The sequence below is a fragment of the Saccopteryx bilineata genome, chromosome 1 (assembly GCF_036850765.1).
Source record: "Saccopteryx bilineata isolate mSacBil1 chromosome 1, mSacBil1_pri_phased_curated, whole genome shotgun sequence".
NCBI lineage: Eukaryota > Metazoa > Chordata > Mammalia > Chiroptera > Emballonuridae > Saccopteryx > Saccopteryx bilineata.
Window position 1 is genome coordinate 341,986,852 of NC_089490.1, and position 27,505 is coordinate 342,014,356.

A 27,505-nucleotide genomic window follows, 5' to 3' on the forward strand; every position below is an offset into this window, starting at 1 on the left:
GAACGCAGCTAATACAATAGCTGTCTCCTGAAAACATGCTCACTGAAGGGGAAAATGAACTGTGCATGGTTTTCCTACAGTGTGCCAAAATGCAGGAGAAGTTTTTGTTATTTATGTTCAGACATACAAATTCTTGGAAGGCAGGCCATTCTCCAATCTCACTAGCTCCGATTCCCACCTACTCACAAAGAAAACGAGTCCTTAGAATTAGCAGTCATGGGCTGATTTCTATGCAGTTTCTGGGAGTAAAATCTCCGAGCTCATCCTGCTTTTGTTTGGTGCTCCCTCAGAGTTCTGCTTCCTGAGTAGAATTAGGAGCTGAAGGGTATACTGTTTTCTACCTGGACTAGAAAAGGATTTTGGTATTGGGAACCCAGAAATCAGATAAGGAAGAATGAGAAAGTAATTCGCTTCCATCTTAATGCTTTGCGAATTTGGTTTCTGTCTATGAATTTTGAACCACTATGTGGAGTTTTGTGTGTGTCTACATTTTCAAGGTAAAAGTCTGGGGCACAGTTCTTCCACAAAGGAATTGAATGCAAGCTCTTTCCCATGCTAATGACAGAATAGTAGTGGTACTTTTATTGAGAGCATGCATTTTAACTCTTTTTGTTGGCATAGTTTTAATTAAAATAACATTTAACGGTTTGAAGCTAAAAACCTGATGTTTCTGCCTGGAAGTTTATAAGGGAATGATAACATATGGAGAAGTTTAACATTTAAATTGAATTTTATTATTTAAAACAGTAAAATATTTTATGACTACAACAATGCCCTGCCAAGCTCCATTTCAGCATCAAATATGCTTTGTAAGGAATCTTACAAAGCTAGGGGAAAAAAAGACATTTTAATTTCTTATTCCCCAAATGCTTTTTATAAAATGTTCTCATAAATGTGTTTTCTTTACAAATGGATTCTTGTTCGCTACATCGTCCCTTTGAACATCTCTAACACACACAGCAGGCTTGGAATCAGGATACCCAGGGGGTGCTTTCTGATGACAAAAAAGATGTCAACTTGATCTTGGCTTGTCTAGGCTGGAAGACCTAAGGGTGGGCTTCCAACATCCCTCGGCCTCCAGCTCCCTCCGAGCTCCTCAGACCTCACATGTCTGGCAAGAAGTTAAAGTTTCTATTTTTCACATGTGAATGTGTTTAATTACTAAATAGAGGAAGTTTGATAAGCAGTCTTCCTTCCTGGCACTTGGGGTGCCCCCAGAAAGCAGTCACTCTCAGTTGGTGACAGAAATGGTCAAGAGACCTTCCTCCTAACCGTCCCCCAACCCCCTGCAATCTACAGAGTTAAGGGCCTAGGTCACATTTCTAAGTATGTCATAAGCTTTGTGCCTGAACTTGAGATATTGCCTCAACCTTACCCTCTTTAGCACAAAAATGGTATTCAGAGACCTCCATCCTAGACAGAGAAGCATTTTTCCTCCCTTCCTCCCTTCCCTCCTTCACAGGTACCCCCTTCCTCGTCTTCCCCAGCCCTCCCCTGCGCCCAGCACAAAACCCCCATCCACATATCGCAGCCTCAGAATTACTCCACACAGGTCATGTTTCCTACTGCCAGGGAACCATTCTTAGTTGGAAATTTAATAGCAACACCTCTTTTCTTTTTCCCTCTAGCATACACACTTTCTCACAAACACACATACACACACACACAGAGTTATTCTCATGTGACTGCAAATGAATATTTTTAGGATCAAAATATATCTTAACAAGCTGTAGAATTATGCAGTAAACAGATGGCCCTTGGGGAGGACCCAAACTGCTTTGGAAGAATGAGTATTTTTAGCAGAAAAATTTGAGTATCACTGGAAAAAAAAGTGTCTGGACATTCTTACTCCTCAGTAGAGGACTTGGGAGGAGGGGTTGCTGGCAGCAGACCATTGGAGAGAAGAGTGCTTGGCAGAGGGGAGTGCTCGTGGGGGTACACTGTGTGATTCGCCTGAGTCTAATAGTAATGTTTTTGTCTTCCCTTCCCTGTGTCTCGCTAGGAAAGCCCAGTAGTTTCTTTCCAGAGGACAGTTTTATAGACTCTGGAGAAATCGATGTGGGGAGACGGGCTTCCCAGAAGATTCCTCCTGGCACTTTCTGGAGATCTCAGGTGTTCATAGACCATCCTGTGCATCTGAAGTTCAATGTGTCCCTGGGAAAGGCGGCTTTGATTGGCATTTATGGCAGAAAAGGCCTTCCTCCTTCACATACACAGGTAATCAGAATCCCACATGCCCTGCTGATCTCCAGGCTGCCTACCTCAACTCTCAACCCAAAGACAAGAAGCCTAACGCTTAAACCTGCATCCTTCAGCTTGAAGGGGATTTTAGATATTTGATAGCACATTCATCTGTTTGGCCTCTCTCAGACCATACCTTTCAGATGAGCAGGGTTACATCACTGGGGCTTTGTAAGAGGAGGGAATTCTAGGGGCTCTCTCAATTGTCTTTCTACTGTCACCCAGACTCCTAAGTTAAATTCCCTGAGATATATAATCTAGAGAAAAAAGCATGCACTTTGGAGTCAGACACACCTGAGTTTGAATCCTCTCATTATCAGCTATGAAACTTCCAGCCTGTTACTTATCCTCCGAGAGCAGGTTTCCGAGTCTCCCAAGTGGTGATAACAATGCCTACTTTGCAGGGCTGTTGTGAAGAATAAAGAGTAACATTTAGAAGGCAGCTAGTGCAGGACCTGGTTCAGAATAAGTGTTATTTCCCTAGTCACTTGCATTCTTTCTCTCCTTCAGAGTTTCACATGAACTCAGACACGTGTACACCAGAAACACTTGAATAAACTCATCCAGGATGATTAACTTCTTACTAGTCATAGTGGGTAAAAAAACAGACTTTTGTAAGGTCCTCTCAGCTCTGGGATTGGAGTAACATAAATCAGTTGGTATCCAGCAGACATTCCCAGGCCAAATGCAGTCTCTAGCCGCAGTTGTTATTTAAGATTTTAGGTAAAAGATAGATTCATTTGCTAAGGGTGGAGTCACAGATAAATAAAGAGAGTCTGACACCCTGATTTCTTTGTTGAACTGCAGTGCTCATCCTAGACTTCATGCCTCCAGACATGTTTCCATGAGATAGAATAAGTATTTCTCTCAAGTTTTTTTAAAAAAGATGGAAAGATAGCTCAATTTGCTTGGTGGTAGGCCAGTAGGACTTAACCAGGTCCCTGTCATTAACACTGTATGTCTGACTTCTATTGAGTCTCATACTGGCAGGCTCAGATCAACTGGCAATTGTGTTTGACACAGCATGTAATTATTGATAGAGTTTTGAGTTAATCCAGTTAAGTTCTCCTAAAACTGCTCCCTGAAACTGGAGTGCTTAGAAAGGATCATTGACAAAAGGGCCATAGATATAAATCAGCTTTTCCTTTGCGCTTGACTGACATTTAAGGCACAGCCAGGGCTCCGGTCCCAACCCTAGATCCCTGGGACTCCACGGAGCTGGAGTAAGTGGCTGGGCGTGTGATCATGTGCCCACCATTGGAAGCACACGGTTGTCCTGGTGTAGCCTCAGCCCAATGAAGACTTACCACACATACACCAAAATTAAAGTGAAAGGAGGCCAAAAAAGAACCCACTAATTCTACTACACTCATGAGAGAATAAGTAGACTATTACCATAAGAAAATGGGGTCTGGGAAGAACTTGTAATTGATCAATCCGCCTCCATGTGGCTTTAGCCTCTTTGCCTGTCTCAGGTGTGGTCCCTCAGGTCTGCTCCAGGAAAAGCCCGGAGAACAATCCAGCATGGTGGCGGGGCAGACCCATGACTCATTACGCTCTCTTTGTACTTCAGTTTGACTTTGTGGAGCTGCTGGATGGCAGGAGGCTCCTGACCCAGGAGGCACGAAGCCTAGAGGGACCCCAGCGCCAGTCTCGGGGAGCCGTCCCTCCATCTAGCCATGAGACCGGCTTCATCCAGTATTTGGATTCAGGCATCTGGCACCTGGCTTTCTACAATGACGGGAAGGAGTCTGAAGTGGTTTCTTTTCTCACCACCGCCATCGGTAAGGAGCCTGTACCTCCCTGGGGTCTGTGGGATGTCGTCTCTTCACGTGAGAAGATGTGTAGGGATGCTGGGGGCTGGAGCTGGGCCGGGAATGGGTCTAGCCCAGAGCGGTAGATGCCACCTGCAGTCTGGCACCAGGCCACACTGGCCAGGCCTGCCGGAAGAGGGATGGCAGTGAGAGGTAGGGAAAGGAGGATGGGAGTGACCGGAGAGGCTGGGAGGCTCTTCTGGCCTGGCACCTGAACGCAGGGCTGTTGTCCACTGCCTTTCCTGTGTGGTCTGTGGTACGGGGTGTGGCCCAGAAGCTACATTGAAAGATGGGGGCGGAAGGGGACCTGACAATGAGATGGAACCCTGGATGACCAGCCACACGGAGAAAACATTTTTCATCTCGGAACTTCCCCAACACTTTTACTTATTTATTTATTTTATAGTCTCCCTTGATTCAACTCATTGATTTGTTATTTGGGTGTGTGGGGTTTGGTTTTGCTTTGCTTTGCTTTGGGAGCCATCAACCCCTGGCAGATGAGAAAACGAGACAAAGGCTTGGTGAGAGTGAGAATATCAGTGCATAGGGCTCATGACAACATGACCGGTCAGTTGAGGGTTTTGTTGGGAATATAGATGTCTTGATCTCTGACAGAAAGCAGGCCCTGGTGATTTAAATGAATGCTTCACACCTTAGCTGTCCCTCCCTGGGGAAGAGGGCCCCTGCTCTCAGTCCAAGGGAGCCCCGTGGCCACCTCACAGGCTGCAGTGTCTGGCAGCCTGGTGTCCTGCTGTAAGGAATGTGTCCTCTTTCCCCTCACATTCCGTGGACTCTGTCTCCTCCTACATCGCCACAGTGTGCTGTAGAGTGCAGTGGTCAGTGCTTCCGGTCAGAAAACAGTTTTTTCTGAGTTTATATAGGAATCACTCTGACACAGGCTGGAGATAAACATTTCCTACGAGAAAATACAACTTAGAGACAAAACAGCAGTAGCCGGGACGCTCGGGACGGAGGCTTCTGCTTCATGAGCAGCCCTGTGTGGTTCGGAGTTCACCACAAGGCTCGTCACAGCCCTCGGCCGGAATCCCTCTGACCCGGAAAACAGAATCGAATGAAAACCTCTGAGTCATGTCCTTCATTCTGAACACTCTCACAAGACCTGGGTTCTTCTTCCGGCCACCTTTCTCTTCTTTGAAGTCTGGCCCTCGATGTTGAGGCAAAGAATACCTTTCCATTCAATATGGGCGTGATTTCATGACTTGTAAGTGTCTGCTGTAACTGTGCCCTCAGCATTCTATACCCTCTCGGCCACGTGATGGAGGAGGGGCCATCCGGCTGCTTCAGCACCCATGTAGGATGCATCACTTTGCGCTGTCCTTGTGTGGGAGGACGTGTCTGTCCCAGCTGCTGGTCTCCGAGTGTCTGGAGAGCAGGGACTTTGACATAATCTTCTCTGCCTCCCTGGCACCCAGTGTCACTCCTTGACTAAGGGGATGAGTGGAGAGTGGCCTTCTTCTGCTCAGTCCCCGTTGGCAGAACTGACAGCTGCTGCAGCCCTGGCAGGGGCAGTGCTGTAGTTTTCTGAATGCCACCTTCGGAGGGAGTAGGCTCAGCTCTGAATCTCTACCGCTAACCTGTATCTGGCCCTGCACAAATTACTGGTGTTCTAGCTCTTCGTGGCTTGAGATTTTTGGAACTTGAGGCTGCAGCTCCGTGGTTACTGTGACCAAGAGGCTAACGGTGCAGCCCTCTCGGTCACTGGAGAGCCAGTGCTGGTCCTCGCCGTCAACTAGTCTGTCACTTGTGGGTTTGGCAGAATCCAGACTTTCTTCTTTTCTCTCTGGACACAATGGCTTCAATTTAGGGACATGATTCCTGAGTTATTGGTAGTGCCTGAGTTACAGCTTCCTGGTTTCCCAGCCTGATTTCTGAGTCATGGTTCACCAGCCCTCACAGAGCATCATGCCCAGAACTAAGATCTCTTACGATCAGAGTTCTTTATTTGTAATAACAACATAAATATGAAAGGATATTAATACAGACTCCCAAAGAAAATGACTTTTAATTAGGATGTGCCTCTTAGAGAAATAAAATGTGGGCACTGCTGGGTGCCCTTGCCAGCTCTTAGCTTGTCAAAGCTTGCTCACCAGCTTTGTCATAATTCAGGAGGCCGTGTTGCTTTTTCTCTCTAGTTCTCCTGTTCTCACCTCAATGATGAAATCTATCTTCACCTTTCATCCCCTGTAATGTCTTTTAGGGCAGATAGGCCGTTCTGTGCTTCACGGAGTATTGTGACCACCCGGTGTCTTGTTAAAATGCAGATTCCACTTCGGCAGATCTGGGCGGGTCCTTAGATTCTGGATTTCCAACCAGCACCTGGTGACACCCATGTGGCTCATCTGTGGACCACATTTTGAGTAGCAACGGGTTACAGTATTTCACAAGTGGTCTCAAATGTTGTACAAAGGCATCACCTGGGAAGCTAGTTTAAAATTTAAATTCCTGGGCTCTCTCTCCACAAATTGTGCCCCTGTAGACCTGAGGCAGAGCCCAGCTGGTCCTGATGGGCTGTCCAGTAAGCTTTGAAAGCAAATGCCTTGTGAGCACTGCTTTCTGTCCCTCCTTTCCCTTACTTGCCCGTGTTGGCTCTGTGACCATGGCCAGTCATTTGAGCTTCATATTTCTTGTCTGAAAAATGAAATAGCAATATTACTTCGCAGTCCCCATCATAAAGATTATAGAGAGCAGATATCAAGTGCCTAGCACAGGCTTTGGGTGCTATGAGCAGTTGAAAACTGGAAGCTGTCTATATTCTCTCCCATCTCATCCTCCTTCTACCTTTTTTGGGCTGCCTCTCTGACTCTTCTGTCTTCTTTCAAGCTATGGTGATTGTTGAATGAATACCTTATTTTTTGTTTACTACAAAAACAAACCGATTCTGATGTTGCTATTAATCTCTTTCTCCCCAAGAGTCTCTGGCATTGAGTCTCAGCTGTCTGTGGCTGTTACCTGTGAGTTATGAGTAGTAATTTGTCTTGGCAGGTTAATTGAAAGTTTAGGTCTTGTTTTAGTGAAGTCATTATAGTCTCAATATACAACTGTAACTATCTGGTTTGCTTAACACAGAAAATGGAATATGACCCTTCCTTCATTACATGTTGAGATGCAGACTAGAATTAAAGAAGATCTGAGATGTCAGAATCCAGAGGTCTTATGTCTGTTTGTAATTAAGTAACAGGAGAAATCATTGTGTTTAATTTAACAAATAGCTAGATGGTGTACATTTTTGCTTTTCCCTCCATTTAATGCAGTTCAGCTGATGATTTTAAATTAAATAAGTTTATCTTTTTTTGCCTTGAAAAAGAAAATCCAAAAGCACTTTACAAAGTGTATACACGAATATATACACACGAGACCTGATGTTGAGCTCCCTGTGAACTAGATGTATGTACACAGACAGACACACACCCCACTGAGACCAAGCAACTTTTGGAATGAAACCTGGCAGCTTTTTTTTTTTTTTTTGAAAAAATAGTCTTTTCCCCACATGTGGAGATCCAACATTTGAAGATGAAGTTGTTTCCAGTCCTGGCTCCATTGGGGTGGGTAGCTTTGGTAACCCCACAGTATTGAATGAAGTAGGAGGATATATACTAGTGGACAAAATATAATTTACCATTGCAGTTTACCAAGGGCCTAAATACAGTCTTTAAACCTTGCAGTGACTCCATGAGGTGATTGTCTTATTTTTATTATCACTCCTAATTACAGATGAGGAAACTGAGGTCTAATGATGTTAAGAGAAAAGCCAGGACTTGAATTTACATCTGTCTGACTCCAAAGCTGTGATCTTCCTTCTTTAGCAATCTACCTCCTTCCCAGGATCAAACCCCTTTTTTCCGGTGTCACACTTACTTCTTTTTTCCACCTATTCATTCATACAGCAAACATTTATTTTATTTTTCAATTACAGTTTACATTCAATATTATTTCATATTGGTTTTAGGTATACAGCATAATGGTTAGATGATCATATACTTTACAAAATGTCCCCCCTAATATTTCCAGTGTCCATCTAACCCCATATATAATTACGATATTACTGACTGTATTCCCTATGTTGTACTTTATAACTCTGTTACTATTCCACAACTACCAGTTTATAGTTCTTAATACCTTCACCTTTTCCATCAGTTCCCCAAACTGCCCCCTATCTGACAACCATCCCAGTGTGTTTTTGTATCTATGAGGTTGTTTCTGTTTTGTGTGTTTATTTTGTTCTTTAGATTCCATATATAAGTGAAATCATGTGGTATTTGTCTTCTTCTGTCTGACTTTTTCCACTTAGCATAATACCTTCTAGGTCAATCTATGCTGTTGCAAATGGTAAGATGTCATTCTTCTTTATGGCCAAGTAATATTCCTTTGTGTATATGTGCCATAATTTTTTTATCCACTTGTCTCTTGATGAGCACTTTGTTGCTTCTGTACCTTGGTTGTCGTAAATAAAGCTGCAATGAATATAGATAGGGGTGCATATATTCTTTCAAATTAGTGTTTTGGGTATTTACCGAAAGTGAAATTGCTGAGTGTTAAGGCAGTTCCACTTTTAATATTTTGACAACCCTCTCTACTGTTTCTCCTAATGGCTGCACCAGTCTGCATTCCCAGCAACAGTGCATGAGGGTTCCCTTCAGGCAGCAAACATTTAGAGATCTCCTACTGTGCGTTGGGGACCACACCTAGCCCTTTCCTGTATGTAGTTTAACGCTCACAAGACCTTAGACAGTATGTATTTTGATCTCAACTTCATAGATGAAGAAATTGAAGCTCAGAGAATTTAATTAAGTCTCAGTTAGTAAGGGCAGAGCTGGGATGGAAACTTGGTCTCCAAATCCCTTACTCTCCACACTATGCCAGTGTCTCACTATTTGCAATGATACTATTAAATATTTTATTTCCATTTGTATTATATCGAATATAATTTCTCCCTTATTAACTTGCAATCATCTTACATCAACCCAGGAAATTTTCTGGAGAAGTCATTAAAAAGACCATGAAAAAATATCACAGCATCTAAAACTTTTCAAATAAAAATATCTTCATATGCATTGCTTGCAACCCCCAAGACCTAACAAGTCAGCATTGCAGCATGTTGGGTCTCCAGGTAGTATCTTATCTTATAATTTTGGTTGATGCTGAAGCATAAAAATACAGATCAACCTGATACTGTGGCAATGCAAGCCAAGTTGGAAAATAAATAGGTGCCCCACAATGGATTTAGAAACCCAGAGAAAAGAAATGAGCACCATTGTTAGAAAATATAGGCTCTGGTAATTTTTATGAGAAACGTGCTCTGGTCTAAGGACATTCATACTACATGGTTAAAGAGAAGGGACCTTTTGTTCAAGGCCAGGCATCTGCTGTAAATTGACCTATTCTATGCCCAGGGACTAGACACATATTGCAGTCCTGCTCTTTCCCAAGCTGGAGATACAGAGAACGTATGACGTGGTTTCTGGCAGAAGTAGATCATGGTCTAGATCAGGGGTCTCAAACTCAACTCAGCATGTGGGCCGCAGAGCAAGATCACAGCCGTTCGGTGGGCCGCACTAGGTCTACAAAAGGCAACTGTTACGCAACACTTTTCTCACTGCAGTTGAAAACAAAAAAAAAATCAGTACAACAAGCACAATCGTACATGCAGTTTACTCAGTGTCACAAAACGACCAGAAACTGTAGTTCGCATCACAACTGCTGTTAACTAAGCTAATATCTAGCTAGGATGCTAGAGAAATGAAAAATACAGGTAGGCCCCTAGGCTTATTTAATTTTATCCAAAATATTTTGAACTTCGTGGATTAGTCTGCGGGCTGCACAAAATTGTTCGGCGGGCCGCATGCAGCCTGCGGGCCGCAAGTTTGAGACCCCTGGTCTAGATTAAGGAGAAGAAGCATTTACCCAGTAAGTACCTGCAATCCACGGAAAGGACAAAGAAAGATCACTCATAGAGTCGCTGGTGATGGTGCCGTGATGATGTGAGGAAGGCAGGGGCATGTCCAGGTGGATGGGTCAGGGAGGGCTGTCTGAATGAAGTAACATTTGATGGAACCTTAAAGGGTGAGTAGATTCTTCACCTTTAAAGAAGTAAAAAGGGAGGGGGGAGTTGTTGAAGAGTTCATTGTAGGTGGCAGGAATAGCGTGAACAAAAGGCAGGTAGGCAGAAAATTAATTGCTGGCTGTAGGAGCCAGCAGTTCTGCTTGACGAGAGCGCAGGGTGCCCTGAAGGGGAGAAGTGAGACATCAGCGAGAGCCTTGAGTGCCACCCCAAGGAAAAAGTTCATTCTGTGGGCTTTTAGCAAGGGCCTAAAATAATTAGAGCCAGCGGGTTTCCAAGAGCCCATTAATTTATGTAACTGAAAGAAGTGACTGGGATTGAGCTTTGTGATTTCATGAGAAAAGGAAAAAAGGAGGGAAAGGGGGAGCCAGGAAGGATGGAAGGACTGGTTTAATGGCTCTAGTGTTGCTTTTATCTGCTGTTCCAGCAAGCCATTCCTCTTTTCCCTCGCTGTGAATAGATACACATAACTTCCTATCTTCCAAGCGTTGTCAAAATTGAGTCCTTTATGATTTTCCAAAATACCACTGTTCCATGCTATTTCCATATGGCCCTTGCTTTGATCAGGTAAGACTACTGTTCGTTACTGTCTGGGTGCTTTTGCAAGGAGCTGGATAGGAAAAACCCAGATATTCTATGCTGTAATTTCTGTGAAAACCTGCACTACTTCAAAGAAGAAAGTAAGAAAAGTGATTAGGAATGATTTTCAGCTTTTAATAAGCTCTGCCGTCACTGCTCCCCACATCCCCTTCCCTAAATGAGGAGATACCATACAACAACGAGTAATCAAGGTCTCTCGGTAATCAATTAACTTTCTTGTAAATGACATTGGCAGCACTTTCTGAACTTTCTCCGGGAAACATTTCTTTGGGAAAGTGCCCTGTGAACTCACCTCTCCCTGACAGCAGCGATTTATTCCGAGCAGTCTAGTAAACATGGAATGAAATTGTAGGCTGAGGGAGAGCTCAAGTCAGCACACTGGAGACAAACTGTGGCCAAAAATCTGTTCAGTGGCGGAGAGCTAGGAGTATCAGAGCGCTGCATCTGCAGACTGGAGGCTAGCCCTGCCCGCAGCTGCCCCTGTCACTGAAGACGACGGGGCAGGTGGGGTCCCCCCCCCGCGCCCCATCGCCGTGACTGCCGGGGAACGGCCTTGGACTGCTGAACTTTCCGAATTCTCTGAGACCTGGGGCCTCAAGGGCAGGAAAGAAGAAAAGGTACCTCAAGGGCACAGTAAAAAAAGGGCAAGTAATAAAGCTGTTCACTCTGTGAGAATGAGTAGTGAGAAATGTGTTTAGTGTTCAAATAACAAGATTCCTACCAGTGGCGTGTAAGTGGGGTTTAGTGTTCTCGTGCGCACTGTCAGCCTAGGGTGTGCCCCTTGGGGCCGGCACAGCAGTCCAGCGGTGTGGACTCTTCCCACCCTTGTTCCCCGGCTGTTGTTCTCACGCTTGGCCCCCATGGTCCTGAGACGCTGCTCCACCTTCAGAACTGACGTCTGCGTACCAGGCAGGCAAGAGGAGAAGGCAGACAGAGACAGGGAAGCCAGGTTTTCCCCGAAACACTCAGCTTGCATTTCTCCAGCAAAGCTGTCACTGGGACCCTTGGAGCTATAAGGAAATCAGAGAAAGTGATTATTTTTAGCTTGCCATAATGGCACTCCAAACAAAATTAGCATTCTCTCAGGAAGAGGGAACGTGAATACATGGTCATCAGTGTTTGTCACAGGCTTCACTGAGTCTGTTTGGTTCAACAGGTACCCACTGAGAGCTCCTTACTGTGAGCCAGCCCCCAGCCTGGGCAGACCTGGTGCTTGCCCACGGGGTTCTCATGGGCTAATAAGTGAGGCTGGGAAAGGAGAAGCTGATCCCTAGGACTGAGGAAGAGAGGAAGGCTCGGTTCAGTCTCCTTACAGCGCCCAAGGAACAGGGCCTTTTTCCTTAAGCCTCAAAGCCCCTTCACTGATGTGTTAAGGAAGATGGGCAGAAGGTCCAGAGGGGTTGCAGGCAGGCAGACCTGCACACTCTGTCCATTTTCTCATTCAACCAGTGATGACCGATTGCCTGTCATGTGGCACATTCTAAGCAAGTGTTAGTATCTCTGGTATATGAAACAGCCATATACATATTATACACACACACACACACACATATACATATATGTAATATATAATGGTAAAGGTAAATATTTATTGTGGTAAAAAAAATAAAGAAAAGGGTACCTAGAGAAACAAACAGGAAACCTAATTTAGATAGCTGGGGCAAGGGTAGGAATAGGAGTTGTTTATATGAAGGTTTGGAGAAAGAATATACCAAGCAGAGGAAAGAGCATATGCAAAGGCCCTGGGACAGGCGAGAGCTGGGGTTGTTTAAGGAACTCTCAGATAGTCACATTGTAAGATATAGGGATCAAAGGCCAGATAGTATCAGATAAGAGTGAAGAGGTACCAGGAACCTATGGCATGTAAATAATTTTTTTTGTTTTGTTTTTTAATTTATCCTAAGGGTAACAGGAAATCACTGAGCTAGAATGACCTGATTTCCATATTTGAAAGTTTCTTTAGCTTTAGGAGCCTGGGACACAGGAGGCTGTCGTAGTAGTCTAGGCAGATGCTCCGGCTGGAGGCCTTGGAATGGGAAATAGATGAACAGACCTGAGGTGTGTACTGGCCCTTAGAGAGTATTGGCAAACCCCAGTAAGGTGTTGAGATGGTTTCCTAAGGGAAGAGGTTAGAGCCGAAAGAGAAAAGGGTTGATAGATGGTCCCTTTTAGAGGTGAGTGAAGACAAGCAGCTGGCAAAGGAGCCTGCAGTTAGAGGCTGTGAAGAGGGCGGATAGAGGGATGTGCAGATGCAGTAGAGAGAATCCAAATGTCTTAGGGCTCCTCTGTCTCAGCATTTTAGCCATCTCCTCAACCTCCAGCTAGAACTTCCTTTCCCTTCCGGTTTTATGTTTTTGCCACTTTGGAATACATAATGCCCGCAAGCCTTCACACAACTTTTATTTATTCAAATCTCACTTTTAAATATAAGAAAACTGAGGCTTAGAGAAGTTCAAATGACTTGTCCAGGGTCACACAGCTACCAAGTGGCAGAGCCAGGATCGTAGTAACTACAGCAGCTTATTAACTAAGCACTGAGTCCGTGCCAGGCACTGCACTAGGTGCATTAGTACTTGGTTCTCAGAACAACTTGGAAGTTAGAGTATGTGTGTTTCCACGTAATAGGTAAGGAAACTGAGGCTCAGAGATCATTTGCCAAGATGTCACGAGTAGGAAATAGCAGAGCTAGTTTAGCAAACTGAAGTCCATGATCTTTTTCTCACATCTTAGTGACCAGGATTCTAGTGTGTGATGACATCCATGTGTGTCCTCATACACTCTCATAGTCAGAGAATTGTTGTATAGGTGGGGTCTCAGAGATTATGACATTCACCCTCCTCAGCTCACAATATGCCAGCAATATGCCTGCCGTCAGCAGCTGCCGGGGACCCATCCACCTGTTCTAAAGAACAACCTGCCCTGTTCTGACTCCCGCTGAAGGAGCCCCTTCTCCCACCCCATCCAGGTGGAGTTTCCAGCAGAAGATATTTTATCAGTGATGCTTGAATTTTTGTTTTCTGATAGCTCTTTTTTCTCTCAGTAAGGGCAGCTCACCACCATCTTGCCAGCTAGCTTATCTATTGCAAATCAGCATCTTTAGGGGGGTTCTCAACAGTACTGTCTTTCTTCTGTCCCTGTGCAGTCCCACTGATATGTGGGACAGGGTTAAGTGTCTGTCCTCCTGTTCTGTAACCCAAGTCTGCTGACTTGTCATTGCTGGTAGATAGTTGAGATTGTTGCTGTGGCCAGAGGGGCTATGTGGTCCAGGGAAAGACTTTGGAGTCAAGAAGACCTGGGTTTGAATTCTGGCTACACTATTCACAAGCTATGGGACCTCAAATACATTTGAGCCTCACCTAACTTACCTATAATTAAGGGGAAACACCTCACTTTAGAGAGTCTGACAGTGACATGAACACATGTGAGTTGTGGTAAATTCTCAACATGTCTTTAATTATTCAACATTTGCTGAACATCTACGTGGCTAAGTGCTAGAGATTTATCAGTGAATAAAACAGAAGCCTGCCCTCAAAGAGCCCATAGTTAACCGGGAGCACTGACCTCCCATAATTAATTTCCATGTAATGTGATCTGCTCCAGCAGAGGGGTCTCTGAGATCCCCGGGGAGCAGGGAGGACGGCGCTACCTCTGCCGGGGGTGCAGGGGGAGGCTGGGCGGCATGAAGGACTTATTGTGAGAAACCTGTTCAGTGCACTGGGGAAGCAGTGCACAGATATCAATTATTATTCACTTGGGGCCAAACTGAAGTAATAAGCAGAAAGGAATATAGAAAAAGAGTTACTCAAAAGAAAAAAGGAGACATTGAGTTAAGATAGTAACCATCTCTGCTCAACCACAGGTGTGGTCACTGTGAACCAGTCAGGAAGGGGTTGTTATTGGCATTTCAGACGTGAGGAAACAGAGTCCATGACCCGTGGCTCACATAAGGACCCAAAGCCAGGTCTTCGGAATCGAATCCCAGCAGCTTCCCCTGGAGCCCCGGTGCCTGGAACAGGCCTCTGAACATGGCAGACCCTCATCAGAGGGTCTGTGAGCGCCAAGTGGAACGGTCAGAGGTCACAGATGCTCCTTGCTACCTAGAACCCCCTTCTGTGGACAGGAACTTGTAGGCAGCTTTGAAGGAAGGAGGGCACAGCTGTCAGTTCAGGTACTGCCAGAGGTGCCCGGCTGGGGATGCTCTTTTGGTCCAGGGCAATCTGTAAGTTCCGAGGCTGCTGGATTCAGAGGGCAGAGCAACTCTGAAACTCGTTCAAATCCTGAAATCTTTTTATAGCTGTACTGCTAAAGCTCAAAAATGGAAATGTGGGTTCTAGAACATTCCAAGACACTGTCATTTGTCCCTTATAAATAAGATTTTTTTCTGATTCCATAAGGAACTTCTCAGATGCTCCATTCTAGGTTCAGGTGTTGTCATTCTTTACAAACTCCTCCTTGCCTCTCCAAAACTACTTGGGAAAATTTGTAATATTAATAGCTACTGTTTATTCAGTGTCTACTACAGCTAAGTATTTTCCTAGATGTTTTACATTAACTGTTTCAGACCCTTACAGCAGGTTTAAAGTAGATACCTTTTCCCCAGAGGAAAGTAGAACTCAGAGTATTTAACTGACTAGGCAGAAGTTTCACACCCAGCCAGTAAAGAGCTGGAATTTGAATTCAGGTCTGACTCTAATATCCACACTTTTATTCTCATCTGCCCGTGTGTGAGAGTGCCTGTTGGGCCACCAGGAGTGGGTGGAGTACACAAAGGTGGTGATGCCCAGCGAAGAGCCTAGAAAATGAGAGGGGACCAAACTGGGAAGGTCTTTGTTGTCCAGCTTAGAAGTCTGGGATTGGAGGCAGTGGGGAGCACAGGGTCACTTTTAAGCAAGTGTGTACTGCGATTCAGGTCTTGGACAAACCTCTCTGGCAGTGGTACATACTATGGGCTGGTTTCTCAGAGTAAAACAGGGAAACCAATTCGAAACTATTTGGTAACCAACAGGGTTAGATGAGAAAAGAGGACCTGAATTGGGGCAAATGCCACTGCTCTTATATAAAGGAAGAGGTGCGTTCCAGGATGTTATAAGCTGGGTTTCTTGACCACTATATTGTAGCTGTAAGAGAGCAGCAGGAAGTTTTGACCTTGGGGAATGGATGTATAGTGATCTCATTAATTAAGTTAAAAAATGAGAGAAAGTGGGTTTGTTGAGGGGGAGGAAGTAGGAAGACCCTAAGTTCACATTAGATGTTAAATGCTAATAGAATTTCCAAGTGGATGTTAGTTGTTGGCAGTTACCAATAGGCAGATGGATAAATAGGTGTTGACATGCGGAATAGCTCTGACCTGGAGACAGAAACCCAGGGGGGCATCATCAGTGTGGATATGAGAGGGGCAGGTGGGAGGGAGAAGGAGGGACTGAAGAATGGAACCCTAACATTCAGAGAGTGGGGGGGAGCAGATAGAGATTGGGGGTTGGAGAAAAGTCAGGGAGCCGATTACAAAGCAGCCGCTAGACTTGGTCATTAGGAGGTCCTTGGCAGCCTCACTGGGAGCAGCCCCACGCCCTGTTGCAGGTGGAAGTGAGGTCATCACAAGTTCAAGAGTGAGTGAGAGGTGTGGAGTAGAAACAATTCCTTCTGGACAGAGCAGGGCAGGAGACAGATCTGAGTAACCTGAGGAGGAGGCAGGTTCAAGGAAAGGTTTATATAAGGTGGGGAGAGCCTGGAACGTGTTGTCAGCTGTGGGAAAAGAGCCAGGGGAGAAGAGGGGAGGCCCAGGAGAGAGGGGGGTGACTAATGAAAGGAGGTGGGAGACAGAATGAAGGGCAGATGCCGGAGGGCTGGACCCAGGGGAAGAGGAGAACCCTCCTCCTGCGGGACCGAGGCGGTGATGAAGATGTGAACAGATGAAGTTAAGTTTGAAGGTGGAGGGGGTGGGATGCAGGACCACAGGATGGGGTCTGCACGGATCTCAAGGACGCGGTGCTTCCGAGAAATGGATTGCCTCACTGAGCGGGCCCCTCGCGGCCCGAGGTGTGCATTCCCTCCCATGTAAAGGCAGCTTCAAGGCAGCCCTGAATCACATCAGTTGCGTTGTGTAATGAATGCCACAGGAGAGAGGGGGTACCGTGGCTTTGTAGTTCAAGAGTGGACCTGAAGCTAGATGGCCTGGGCTGAATCCAGTCTCTGCCACTTGTTGACCATGGGCACGATAGGTAACCCATTGCCTCAGTTTCCTTACCTGAAAAGTTAGTACCCATTTCATGGGCATAATTATAAGGACAAAATGAATTAATGCATGTTAAATACTGAGAACAACGCTGGACACATGATGAGTGCTATACAAGTGTTTGTTATTGTTATTAGCAATATTGGTTGCTGATCATTTTCAAGTGTTTACAGGGTCCCAGGAGTGTAAGTGTTATACATGCATTATCTCCCTTAAATTCTGTAACGGCCTCAGGGAAGCAGGAACAATTGTTTCCTTTGTATAGATGAAGAAACAAGTTTCAGAGATATTAACAAACTTGTCTACGGTTAGACAGAGTAAAGGCAGAGCCAGGAATTGAGTCTGGGACAGTCTGACTCCAGAATCCATGCTCTTTCTGCACTGGCTTTTGTACCCTTTACCTGGGCCCCTCCCAAGTCAGCCCTTGCCCTGGCACCCTGCATTCCCCCTTTCCCAGGGCAACGGGTGAACATTTCAGCTCCTCTGTTTGGGTGTATGCTTCGTCAGTCCTTGGCACTATTCTGGGCCAAAGAGTTTGTACCAAAGGATCTTTCTACTTGTGGAAAGAGCTCCTTTATATTTACAATCAAGCAAAGGGTTAGTGATTGCAAATCTGACAGAGGTTTGGGGCGGGCTTCTTGCTGCTTAAACAGAGCAGAGGACCTTCTGTTGAAATGACAGGACTCTGAGTGTTATATGAAGGGTTGTAAAAAACTGTAAGCCAGAAACCTCAGAACATCTGGTTTTAGTTTGAGTAGCTGCTTGTTCATGCCTTTATCTGAGCAGCGCTCATGTTCAGGGCTAATAGAAGCACAGTTTATTTCATTCCTGGTTCTTATTACATATCAGCCTAATTTTTTTTTTTATTTTCATAGGCCAAAGACTCCATGCAAGAGTGCAAGAAATGGACTGTGTATTTTAGAAAAGTGAGAAAAAGTCCTAAAGCAGGAAGGCTGGGATGGTATTTTTCACATATACAGTTTGAGTTTTCTCAGGTCTCTAAGTGGAGACTGTTCTTTGGAATACTTTTATTTGGGAAAATGTGCCAACATTATCTCTTTCTGTTAAATGGTAGTGGAGGAACGTGAAGTCTGTTGAGCTTTATTTGGGTGCTAAGTACTATACTAAACACGATTTCTTTAAATTAACTCTTTTTAATTCTCAGAACCAGTCTTTGCCTATCACAGTTATTACCCCCCTTTTCCAGATGATGCAGCAATTGTGTTCCATGTCACACAGAGTCAGAGCTAGGATTCAAACCCAGGTATTTTATGGTTCAACTTATTTTGCAAGTTTCTCATACTTTTGAAGGCCCTGTGCGGACATCTGTCTCATGTGTTCAATAAGTGATAAAAAACACTTTTGATGATAATAATAAGTCATAACAGAATTGGAAATGAAAGACAAAAAAAATACTTTGCATAATAAAGAGTGTTGATTTTTAATCAAAATCTAATGCTTCCTGGTTAAATATTAGATTTCCTTTAAAATCACTAAGAAATCAGGGTATATTTTTTGTTAGCATTGTTTTAGAAGTTTGGGCCAATACAAGACACCCAACAGAGACAAGAGTCTGAGACAAAACTATCACTATTTATGAAAGATGTGTTTGTATTCCTAGAGAACACACAAACATTAATTGAAAAACTATTTTACTTAATAAGAATTTAAAACTTGTAACTGGGGTATAAGGAAGCTTTACAAAAGTCAATAGATTTCCTGTACACTTACAATAACTAGTTATGAAATATAATGAAAAATGTCTCAGTCAAATAAATCAATAGAAATTAAAATATCATTTTAATAAGAACTATATGTGACCTGCGTGACAAAAACTGTGAAATTTTATTGCAAGCTATAAAACAGGACATGAATAATTAGGAAATATAACATGTTCTGAGATGAGAAGGTGAAATGCTCTAAATATGTCAATTTATAGGTTAATGGAATGCCAGGCAGAATCCTAAGGGGAATTCAGGCGATTTGGTTGAATGGTTTAAGACCTCAGCTGGAATAATAAACAGATGAAAGTATGGAAAAGATTCTAAAAAGAATAATGAAAGGGTACTCATCTTTAAAGATATTGACATACTGTAAGTCTATAATAAAAGAGAATAGAAGTCAAGCAGACTAATGAAATAAAATTGCCTAGAAACATTACCACTTATGTGTAAAAGTTTAATATTTGGAAAGGGGAGAATTGCAAATCATTGGAGAAGAAATGGTTTAGTCAATAAATGTTGTTGGGCTATCTTGGGAAACCTCAGGTTGCTCCGGCGGCTGCAGAGTGGCATCCAGAGGGGTAGATGTGGTTGACAGACAAAGCAGTTCTTTTTAGCCTAGAGTGTTAGTCCAATATTTAAAAATGGGACAATCTCCCATTAAACTATGGGTTTATGGTTTACCTTTACAAATCAGAAGACTAAAGTCTCTACAGGAACAAGCCTCTGCCCCCTTAAATGCTCTCTAATTCAATGCAGTCTCCACCTCATCCCTTCTTCTTGTGCCTGACCTCCCTCACACTCTTTCAACTTACCTGCCTGGCCCCTGGAGGAATGTGAGTTTTTCCCCTCTGATTCAGACTTCACCTCATACCATATGCCAAAATAAATTCCAGATGGATTAAAGAGGTAAATACTTAAAAGCCAAACTAAAAAGGGTAAAACCCAATATTCGCATATCTCTGGCTTGGAAAAGTCATTGAAGAAATCACAAAGCAGAAGACTAACAAATGCTTACTTAAAAATGTAAAACTTCCATATGTCTCATAAGTCTTGTCAAAATAAGAAGAAAAATAGTACACTGGGAAAATACTTGCAGTAATTCTGAGAGATTAAGGAAGTGTTACTATCTATATTATATTAAAGTGCATATCCTGTGGGAAAAATTTATGATCTCAGATAAATGGCTAAAAAAATGGTAGAAAAGTTTCCAAAAATATATCATACGCAGTAAGCATACCCCGAATATGTTTGACCTCATTAGCAATCTCAGAAGTGCAGATTAAAATATTGTGCATCTTTTTTTTAACCCAATAAATTAGAAACCCCCTCCAAGTTAATATCCGATCCCAAAGTGATATAGTGGGACCATCCCCACGCGTGTCACTGGCTGCACTGTAAATCGATACACCCTTTGGGAAATTAAATTGGCATTTTGTATTAAATCATAAAAATGTTTGTATTTTCAACTTCTGAGAGTCCTTCTTAAAGAAATAAACCTATACCTTGAAAAAGCTGCGTGTTTATCTTAGCATTACAGTTGTAAAAAATTTTGAAACAATAGTTTCTAATAATAAGAAAGCATACAAATTATGGAATACTCACTTAATATTATTCAGCCATGAAAAATTACTATTATAAAGAGTATGAAACATGGGGAAACGCTTATAATTTTCAGCCCCAAAAGTTATGTTTGCAATATGAACACTTATTATTAATTAGAATGTAATTTGCCTAATTCAGTAGTTTAGAAGCAGAATTTGAACTTGAATTCAAGTCTTTCCACTCTGAGACCACTGCTGCTTCCGCCTGCCCACTTCCTGCTGCTGAAACCGCAGTGACATTTAGGGAGTGTTTGTCAGGCTGGCCTTTGGAGTCCGGAGCTCTTCCAAACTGAACCTAATGCAGGGCTTCAGAGCGCTGACTGCCGGGGGCTCTGAAAGAGGAGACCTCGGTCAGCCTAAGACAAAGGAGACCTGGGCTTTTCCACACGGTTCCTGTTCTCCCCCCGTTGGCACACATGATAGGATGGGCAAATCTAGAGGACTGGAAAAGGGTCTAAGTTGAATCGAAGTTGGCTGCTGATATAATTCCTTAAGTGCTGCAGGTGTATGGACACACATGTGTTTCTTCAGCTCTGTTACACACCTCTGTGTATGTAAACATTTTCATTGTTTTTACTTTTTAAAGAATGCATTAAGTTAAAACTATTACCAGAAGGCACACAATGCTTTCTAAATCAGCTTTGCTTGAGGTGAGATACAAGAACACACAGGCGGTCCCTCCATCCCGAATGCCAAGCGTTAGAGGGTACCAGAGAAGGCTTAGTGGGATTTCCTTTAAGAAAGAAAGCGTATTTGAAAGAATCCTGAGATTTGAAACCTGAGCCTGCATTTCTGTTTCCTGCATCTTCCAAACCCAAATCAGACAAGACTTTTCTCTGTAGCCGAGTTTACTAGGACAGTAATTATCCCCTATGTTGCACAGGACTTTTAGCTTACTCAGCACAGTGGCAGACAGTTCTTTCATCTTTATTTTGTTCTTTACAACCCAGTGGCGGGGGGGTGGGGTACTCGGATTATAGTCCCTATTTAGCAGAAGCAGCAGCTGAACTTCAGAAAGGGAGGCTCTTTTCCTGGTCCACAATCACACAGCAAGTATATGGACGGCCTGGCCTTTGAATCAAATTCTGTTTGATTGATCTGTTCATCCATTTCTCTTTGCCAGCATGCATCATGCAGCATGTGCTTTTTCACACCTTCTCCACGCCATGCCCTCTGCTATGGCCCTGGGGACAGCTGTGAACGAGGCAGACAAGGACGTGCCCTGGTGGCTCTCTCAGCCTGCAGCAAACACATTAATCAGTGATGTGACCGTGATGGGTTAGGATGGAGAGGGGTGGGGTCCCGGGGAGCACTGAACAAGGGGAGACGGGCCTAATTGGGATAGGGTTTGGGAAGGCTTATTTTGAGTATATGACACCTGAACTGAGACCTCAGACAGTTGATGGGGAGAGCAAGGTGAGTGGCAAGCGGTGGGAAGCGAGAAGGATTTAAGGCAGGTACCTGAGAACCACCGGAATTTGATGGGTCGAGCACAAGCCAGAAGAGGCAGGTGGTATGAGTGGATATCAGAAAGCCTGTTGATTTTAAGGCTGAGGGAAGAGGGAGCTTCAAGAAAGAGGGCCTGGAAAACTGCCTTAGATTTTATTCAGAGGAACTCATGGTTGGGTCTCATATCTATCTCCCTCCTGGAACCCCACCATAATGACAGCAATGATTTAAAACAAATGAGGAACAAACCCACAAGGACAAAAGGAATAAGAGGCAGCAGCCATCAAGAGATGCCAGGAAGACAGAAAGTGGGTTGAGTTAGCAGTGTGGAGAAAGCTGAGTACTGAGCCCCTGCTGCCTGAGATGTCAACAAGCAGCAGAGCCCAGAGAAGCTGTGGCCCGAGGCTCCAGGTCCAACAGAGGGCTGGCGTGAGGCACGGAGCTGAATCGAGGGTGGGTTCGGGTCTGCACAATGTGTAAGCAGCAGCAGTTAGACCCTCAGGGTTCCCCCTTCATTTCACATAGACAGTAAATTATCAATCAAGTATAGAGTGGAATAAAGATGTTTACACCCATGCACAGTCCTAAAATCATACCTGCTATTCACCTTTTCTCAGGAAGTTTCTGTAAAATGCACTCCACCAAAACCATAAAGTAAAAGAAGGTGGCGGGGGGCATGGGTGTCCGAGAAATGAGGAGTCCAATAAGCAGGAGTGGTGAACAGAAGTCCCAGCATAATGGATGAGGAGCAGGCCTGGAAAGCAGAGCAGACCGCAGCAGGGCAGAGCCTGCAGAGCAGGCCCCCTGCTCAGAGCGGAACAGATGTTAATATTGTTATGCCCAATCCCACTTTCATATTTATTGTCTTCACAAGTCACACAATTGTCTAAATTTAGTTTTTATCTTTGTATACCGAACTCTGCTAATTCTGATGAAAAGTGAATCAATCTTAAAACATATGTATTGATAGTACATTTATTTACTTTTTTTTTTTAAGCAAAGCACTGAACTGCTTCCTGGGGAGACAAATGCATGCAAGTCTGGGGTCCCTGGCACAGCCAGAGGAGGCATGATGCTGATAACGCTGAAGACAACAGATGGGGGTGGGGTGAGTGGAGAGGGCTGTGTAGAGCAGAGTGAATTGTTAGGGGAATATTGAGGAGGTCACGAAGGAGGGTTACTATAGCCTAGGGTGGACCAAGAAGGCATAGGAGGATTTAAATAGGAAGATTTGGATAGAAGGATTTGGGTAGGAAGAAAGGAAAGGAAGAGTCACAGAACAAAAATGTAGGATGAGAATCTACTTGGAGCATAGGGTAAGGCTGAGTGCCTCTAAGAACGAGAAAAGCAAGTTCCCATCCCAGTTCTGCAGCCACCCAGTTGTGCGACCTTGAGAAAGGTCATTATCTTCCCTGAGCTACAGACGGATTTAATGAGATAATGCATCGGCATCTGCCTGACATACAGTGGGCTCTCGTATTATTTTCTTTAATTTGTACCTTGAGTCTGAATCCCCAGTCAAAGACATGTTGAAGGGCTGAGGTCTGAATGAAGATGTGTTCTTGGTGAGGGCTCTCAGACCTGCAGTTCCAGCCAACGTAGTGGCTGTCTGTCTCAAAAGGTTGTTCAGGAGGAGAGATATCTGCCACGTTAGGCACTTTGATTTGCCTAAAGTAAAGCTCCTTCGGGCCTCCAGCTCAGGCTGTGGGAAGTCCTTTGTCCCTCATTACTGGCATCTGTTACCTGACTGCCTTTCACAGCCTGAATACTGCTGCTCATCCTACACTCCAGCCCTGCCACTCTGATTCCGAGAACACCTGTATTTGACCGTGTTCCGCTTTTTCTAAACACTCCAAGGGCCCTTCTCTGCCCGGAGACCATTTTTCCAGTCCCAATGCTGAGCTGCACTGCTTTCACGGAGGCCTCTGAGGTGTTGCTTCCTCCTCTGAGCTCTACGCGTGTGTTCACTGAAGGCACTTTTCACAGTGTGAACGATCTTCTGGTTACCTGTATCAGACTGTGAAGTCAGAGGGCAGAGGCCGTGCCTCTGGTGTAGCTCAGCTGGTCATTTACCAAGCATTTGCTCTTCACAGGGTCATAACTGGGAGTTGGGGTCACAGAGGGCCTTAGACCCTCCGAAGCACTAATTGCACTGGAGGAAGCAGGCGTGGAGATGCCTAACTGCAATGAAGCAAACCTGAGCTGCCATGAAAGCTTAAGCAATGTCCGGGGGCAGGGGTGGGGGACAGACAGAGAAGGCACAACTGAATCAGTTCATCTCCTGTACCTGGAACAGAGTTGAATTTAGGTAACTAATTGCTAGAGCAAGCCTTCTCACTTCCCAAAGCCTCTGTTTCCTCATCTGAAAGGTATGGAAATGACACCTAGCTCTTAATGTTGGGGTGACACTTAAATGAAATCATATAGGATATTAGTATGCTTATTATCACAGAGCCTAGCACACAGCAGGACTCAATCAAGGGTGGTGGTGGTGGCTATTATTATATTTATTGTTACGTTACTGGAGGTCTGAATTTATTACTTCTTGGTTAAAAATTTGTATCTGCACTAGAAATCTAAGAAGCTTAGAGGACAAGAGTGAGAGATCAGATATTCTAACCCATCTTTGACTTTCAGCAGATGTCTGGGTTTTCTGGCCAGTGCCTTTCTCTTGATTTACTGTCCTGGCAGTTGAGCGTGAAGGTTGGGATTTCCGCAGCGTCTGAGAAGGAAGAGGGGTTACACTCAGCCATCATGACTGAAAGCTGCTCTCCCTAAACCGTACAGACCATCAGCTGAGCCGAGCAGCAGCACCCTCAGACCCGGCTGCTTTGGAAAGGACATGTACTAGTGTCCTCTGGAATGCTGCCCAGCTGCCATGAAGGGAAGCGGGTGACAGAAGGCTCTGCAGCTGCTAAGGCTGAGGCAGACAAAAACAGCATCTCTACAGGGGCAGCGCTCAGGACCAAGGGGCCTTTTACCCCAGCCCCAGGAGGAGGCAGAAGGCTCAGCGGGGGGCCCGGGGTCTGTCCCCTGGGAAGGTGGTGATCTTTTTTTCCAGCTTTCTACCACCTTTTTTGGAAGCCTCAAGACCAAGCAAGCCTAGCATTAGTCCCCATTACCCTTGGTTTAACAATGAGCAGGTGGCAGCTTCTCTTCTCATGGAGGCGAGTGTGCATGTGCATGTACGTGTGTGTGCGCGCGCGCGCGCGTGCGCTCTTCCTTTGGCTGCTGGGCTACCCCCTAGCTGCAGTGATGGATCAGGCCCCGTCAGCAGAACCAGCCTCCCATGTCGTGGGTGTAGCCAACGTGCCCAGGGTAAGCCGTAACAAAGGGATGAAGTGAAGCCAGGAGTTTTCGGTGTGAAGGGGTGCGTGGGAAATGTCCCAGAGGTTCTAGAAGAGACTGAACCCTTAAAACTTTTCTGTCACAGAAAGAGGGGGTGATGCCTATAGAATGGTCCTCCGTGCCTTGGAGGTATGAGCTGAAAGGAAGAGAGAATTCAGCATCCCCAGTACATCCATATGGGCACACCCCAGGTGTTAATAGTGCCCTGCGGTGGAAGAAACATAATTTTACATGGATTTAGTTGTGTCTTAATAATATAAGCCAGTACTGTGTGGAGACGGTGTTGGACCGTTAGTTGCTGCTTTCCCAGGCTTAGAGCCGGCTCCTGTTGTCAGAAATGGCACATACCCACACACACAGCATGCCGGGAGCCCCTGAGGGAGGAGAAATGAGCCGAGGTCAGCCAGAGGACAGCCAGGAAATACTAACCCACTTGAAAGGGCCCACGGCCCCGAATCCTTGGTCGCTCAGCTGCTAATGCTGTAATACCTACTGTGTGTCACACACTGTAGAGTCACTCCCATTTTACAGACAAGGAAAGTAGTATGCAGAGAGGTGAAGTGACTCGTTCAAGGTCACACAGGAGGTAGAACACCTAGGATCTCACTCTAAAGCCTGTACTCCTTCTGTTTCACCAGGCTTCTGTCCTGGCCTGCCCAAATCTGTCCAGAGTTGTACAGTCAGGGAGAGTCAGAACTGGAAGTCAAACCCAGGACTGTCTGATTGCGTAGTCCATGCTCAGTCATGGGTCAGGGAGTTTCAGCCAAGTCAAGTCACGTTATGCCAGAGGCAGGACCCAGCCCTGAGGAACTGAGCACAGGGAGGCAGGGCCCAGCTGACCGTGCCCAGCTTTGTGCTCACCCTCCAGCCCAGTGGACAAGTATAGGAAACAGGGACCGAGGAAGAAAGCTGGCCAGCCCCAGGGCTGCAGTCCAGTGTTCCAAGGACCCCGCTGGCTCTGGTCGTTCAGGCGTGCACACAGCCGAGGGCAGGAGCTTAGACTGCTCCCAGACCTCTCACTAGGCGGAGAGCAGACAGCCCTGGCACATGGGCCGGCCAGCCTCTTCCTGACGAGGGAAATGGGGAGACTTCCCTTGCCTTCAGGGCCAGGCGGGAGCTCACATTTGTGTTACAAGCTACCCTAATGGTGTCTTAAAGTCCTGCTGCTGCCAGAGCCACAGAGGTGGCCAGAAGGTTCATAAACTTTTCACAGCAGCAACTATTTCTCAGTCCCTTGTAAGATATGTAGCTTTCACTTTTGTCAATGGGCAGTTTCTGCCCAGAGGCTGAGGGAGTGATCCGTCTAGGTGGCTAGAGCAGCTATAAAATATTTAACTTGAACATATAATTACATTACCATGATCTCTAATAGGATTTGGTGTCCAACAGAAGTCCAACTTGGCCTCTGGCCCAAAGATATACACCCAAGTTATTATGTTGAGTGTTACCTACTAGATAAATAAGAAAGAAATACTGTTCAAATCATTGTGAGACAGACCAACACACATTATAATTATTGTAAAGAAAAATTCACCAAGGTCTGAGAATTGATCCTTCTTGTTAATCATTTTATTGTGTTATGTCCTGGAAGAAGTAATTCAAGTATATAATTCACAGAAGCCATCTTGACAGCTCTTGCTAGAGAACAGATTTGGGGCCCTGAAAAATTTTTATTGCATGTTCCCCAAACACATGGTTAGTGCTGTTTCGGGAGAAGAGAGCCCAATACAGGGTCTAGCTGAATGTAACAGGCCCAGAGGAAGAGAAATGAAAGCGAAATTTCAGGTCTGGAAAATAATTTATAGACATGAAATTAGAAAAAACAAATGAAAAGCAAAAAAAAAAAAAAAAAGCAAGGAGTTGACCCATCCAGACCCTACAGAAGGAGCCCAGCATCCAGGATTTGAGACAGAAATCAACCACAAGTTGCCCTCTGTCATTTACTATTTGACAAGTGCTGAGGGAATAGCTGCTCCAGACCAGGCGCCAGTCACTCAGGACACAGATGGGACAGGGAATTGGAAATGGATCCCTTACTTTGAAGCCATTTTCAATCTACTAGGGGAAAGGGGCCATATTGATAAAATAACTATAATTCAAGGTATAGTGCTATTAGGATTCAGATGAGAGAAAGAGAAACCTCTCTTGCTAGAAGGAATCTGGGGAGGCTTCATGGAAGAGGTGGCATTTAAACTGTGCCATGAAAGATGGTTAGAATGTGAACAGTGCCAGGGGGTGCAGGGAGGGCTTTGCAGGTGAAGTCACCACTGTTGGCCCAATCAGGGTGCCAACGGGAGTGGGTGGGGAGCAGCTTGGCAGCAGCACAGAGTGGACATGAGGAGGACCCTCGTGGCAAAGGAGTGTAGAAAGGGAAATTGGAGCCTTAAACTCCTGGCTCAGAAATTAGGGCTTTCTCC

General features: G+C 44.9%; 1 protein-coding gene across 2 annotated transcripts in view; it reads left to right on the forward strand.

The window, feature by feature from the left end:
- Nucleotides 1-27,505, forward strand: part of TENM4 (teneurin transmembrane protein 4) — an 813,415-nt gene that overhangs the window by 605,134 nt on the left and 180,776 nt on the right. For both annotated transcript variants that reach the window (XM_066249328.1, XM_066249320.1), the window contains 2 exons: nt 2,003-2,217; nt 3,815-4,025. In XM_066249328.1, coding sequence (XP_066105425.1) covers nt 2,003-2,217; nt 3,815-4,025 — 426 coding nt within the window. The remainder of the gene's footprint in view (nt 1-2,002; nt 2,218-3,814; nt 4,026-27,505) is intronic.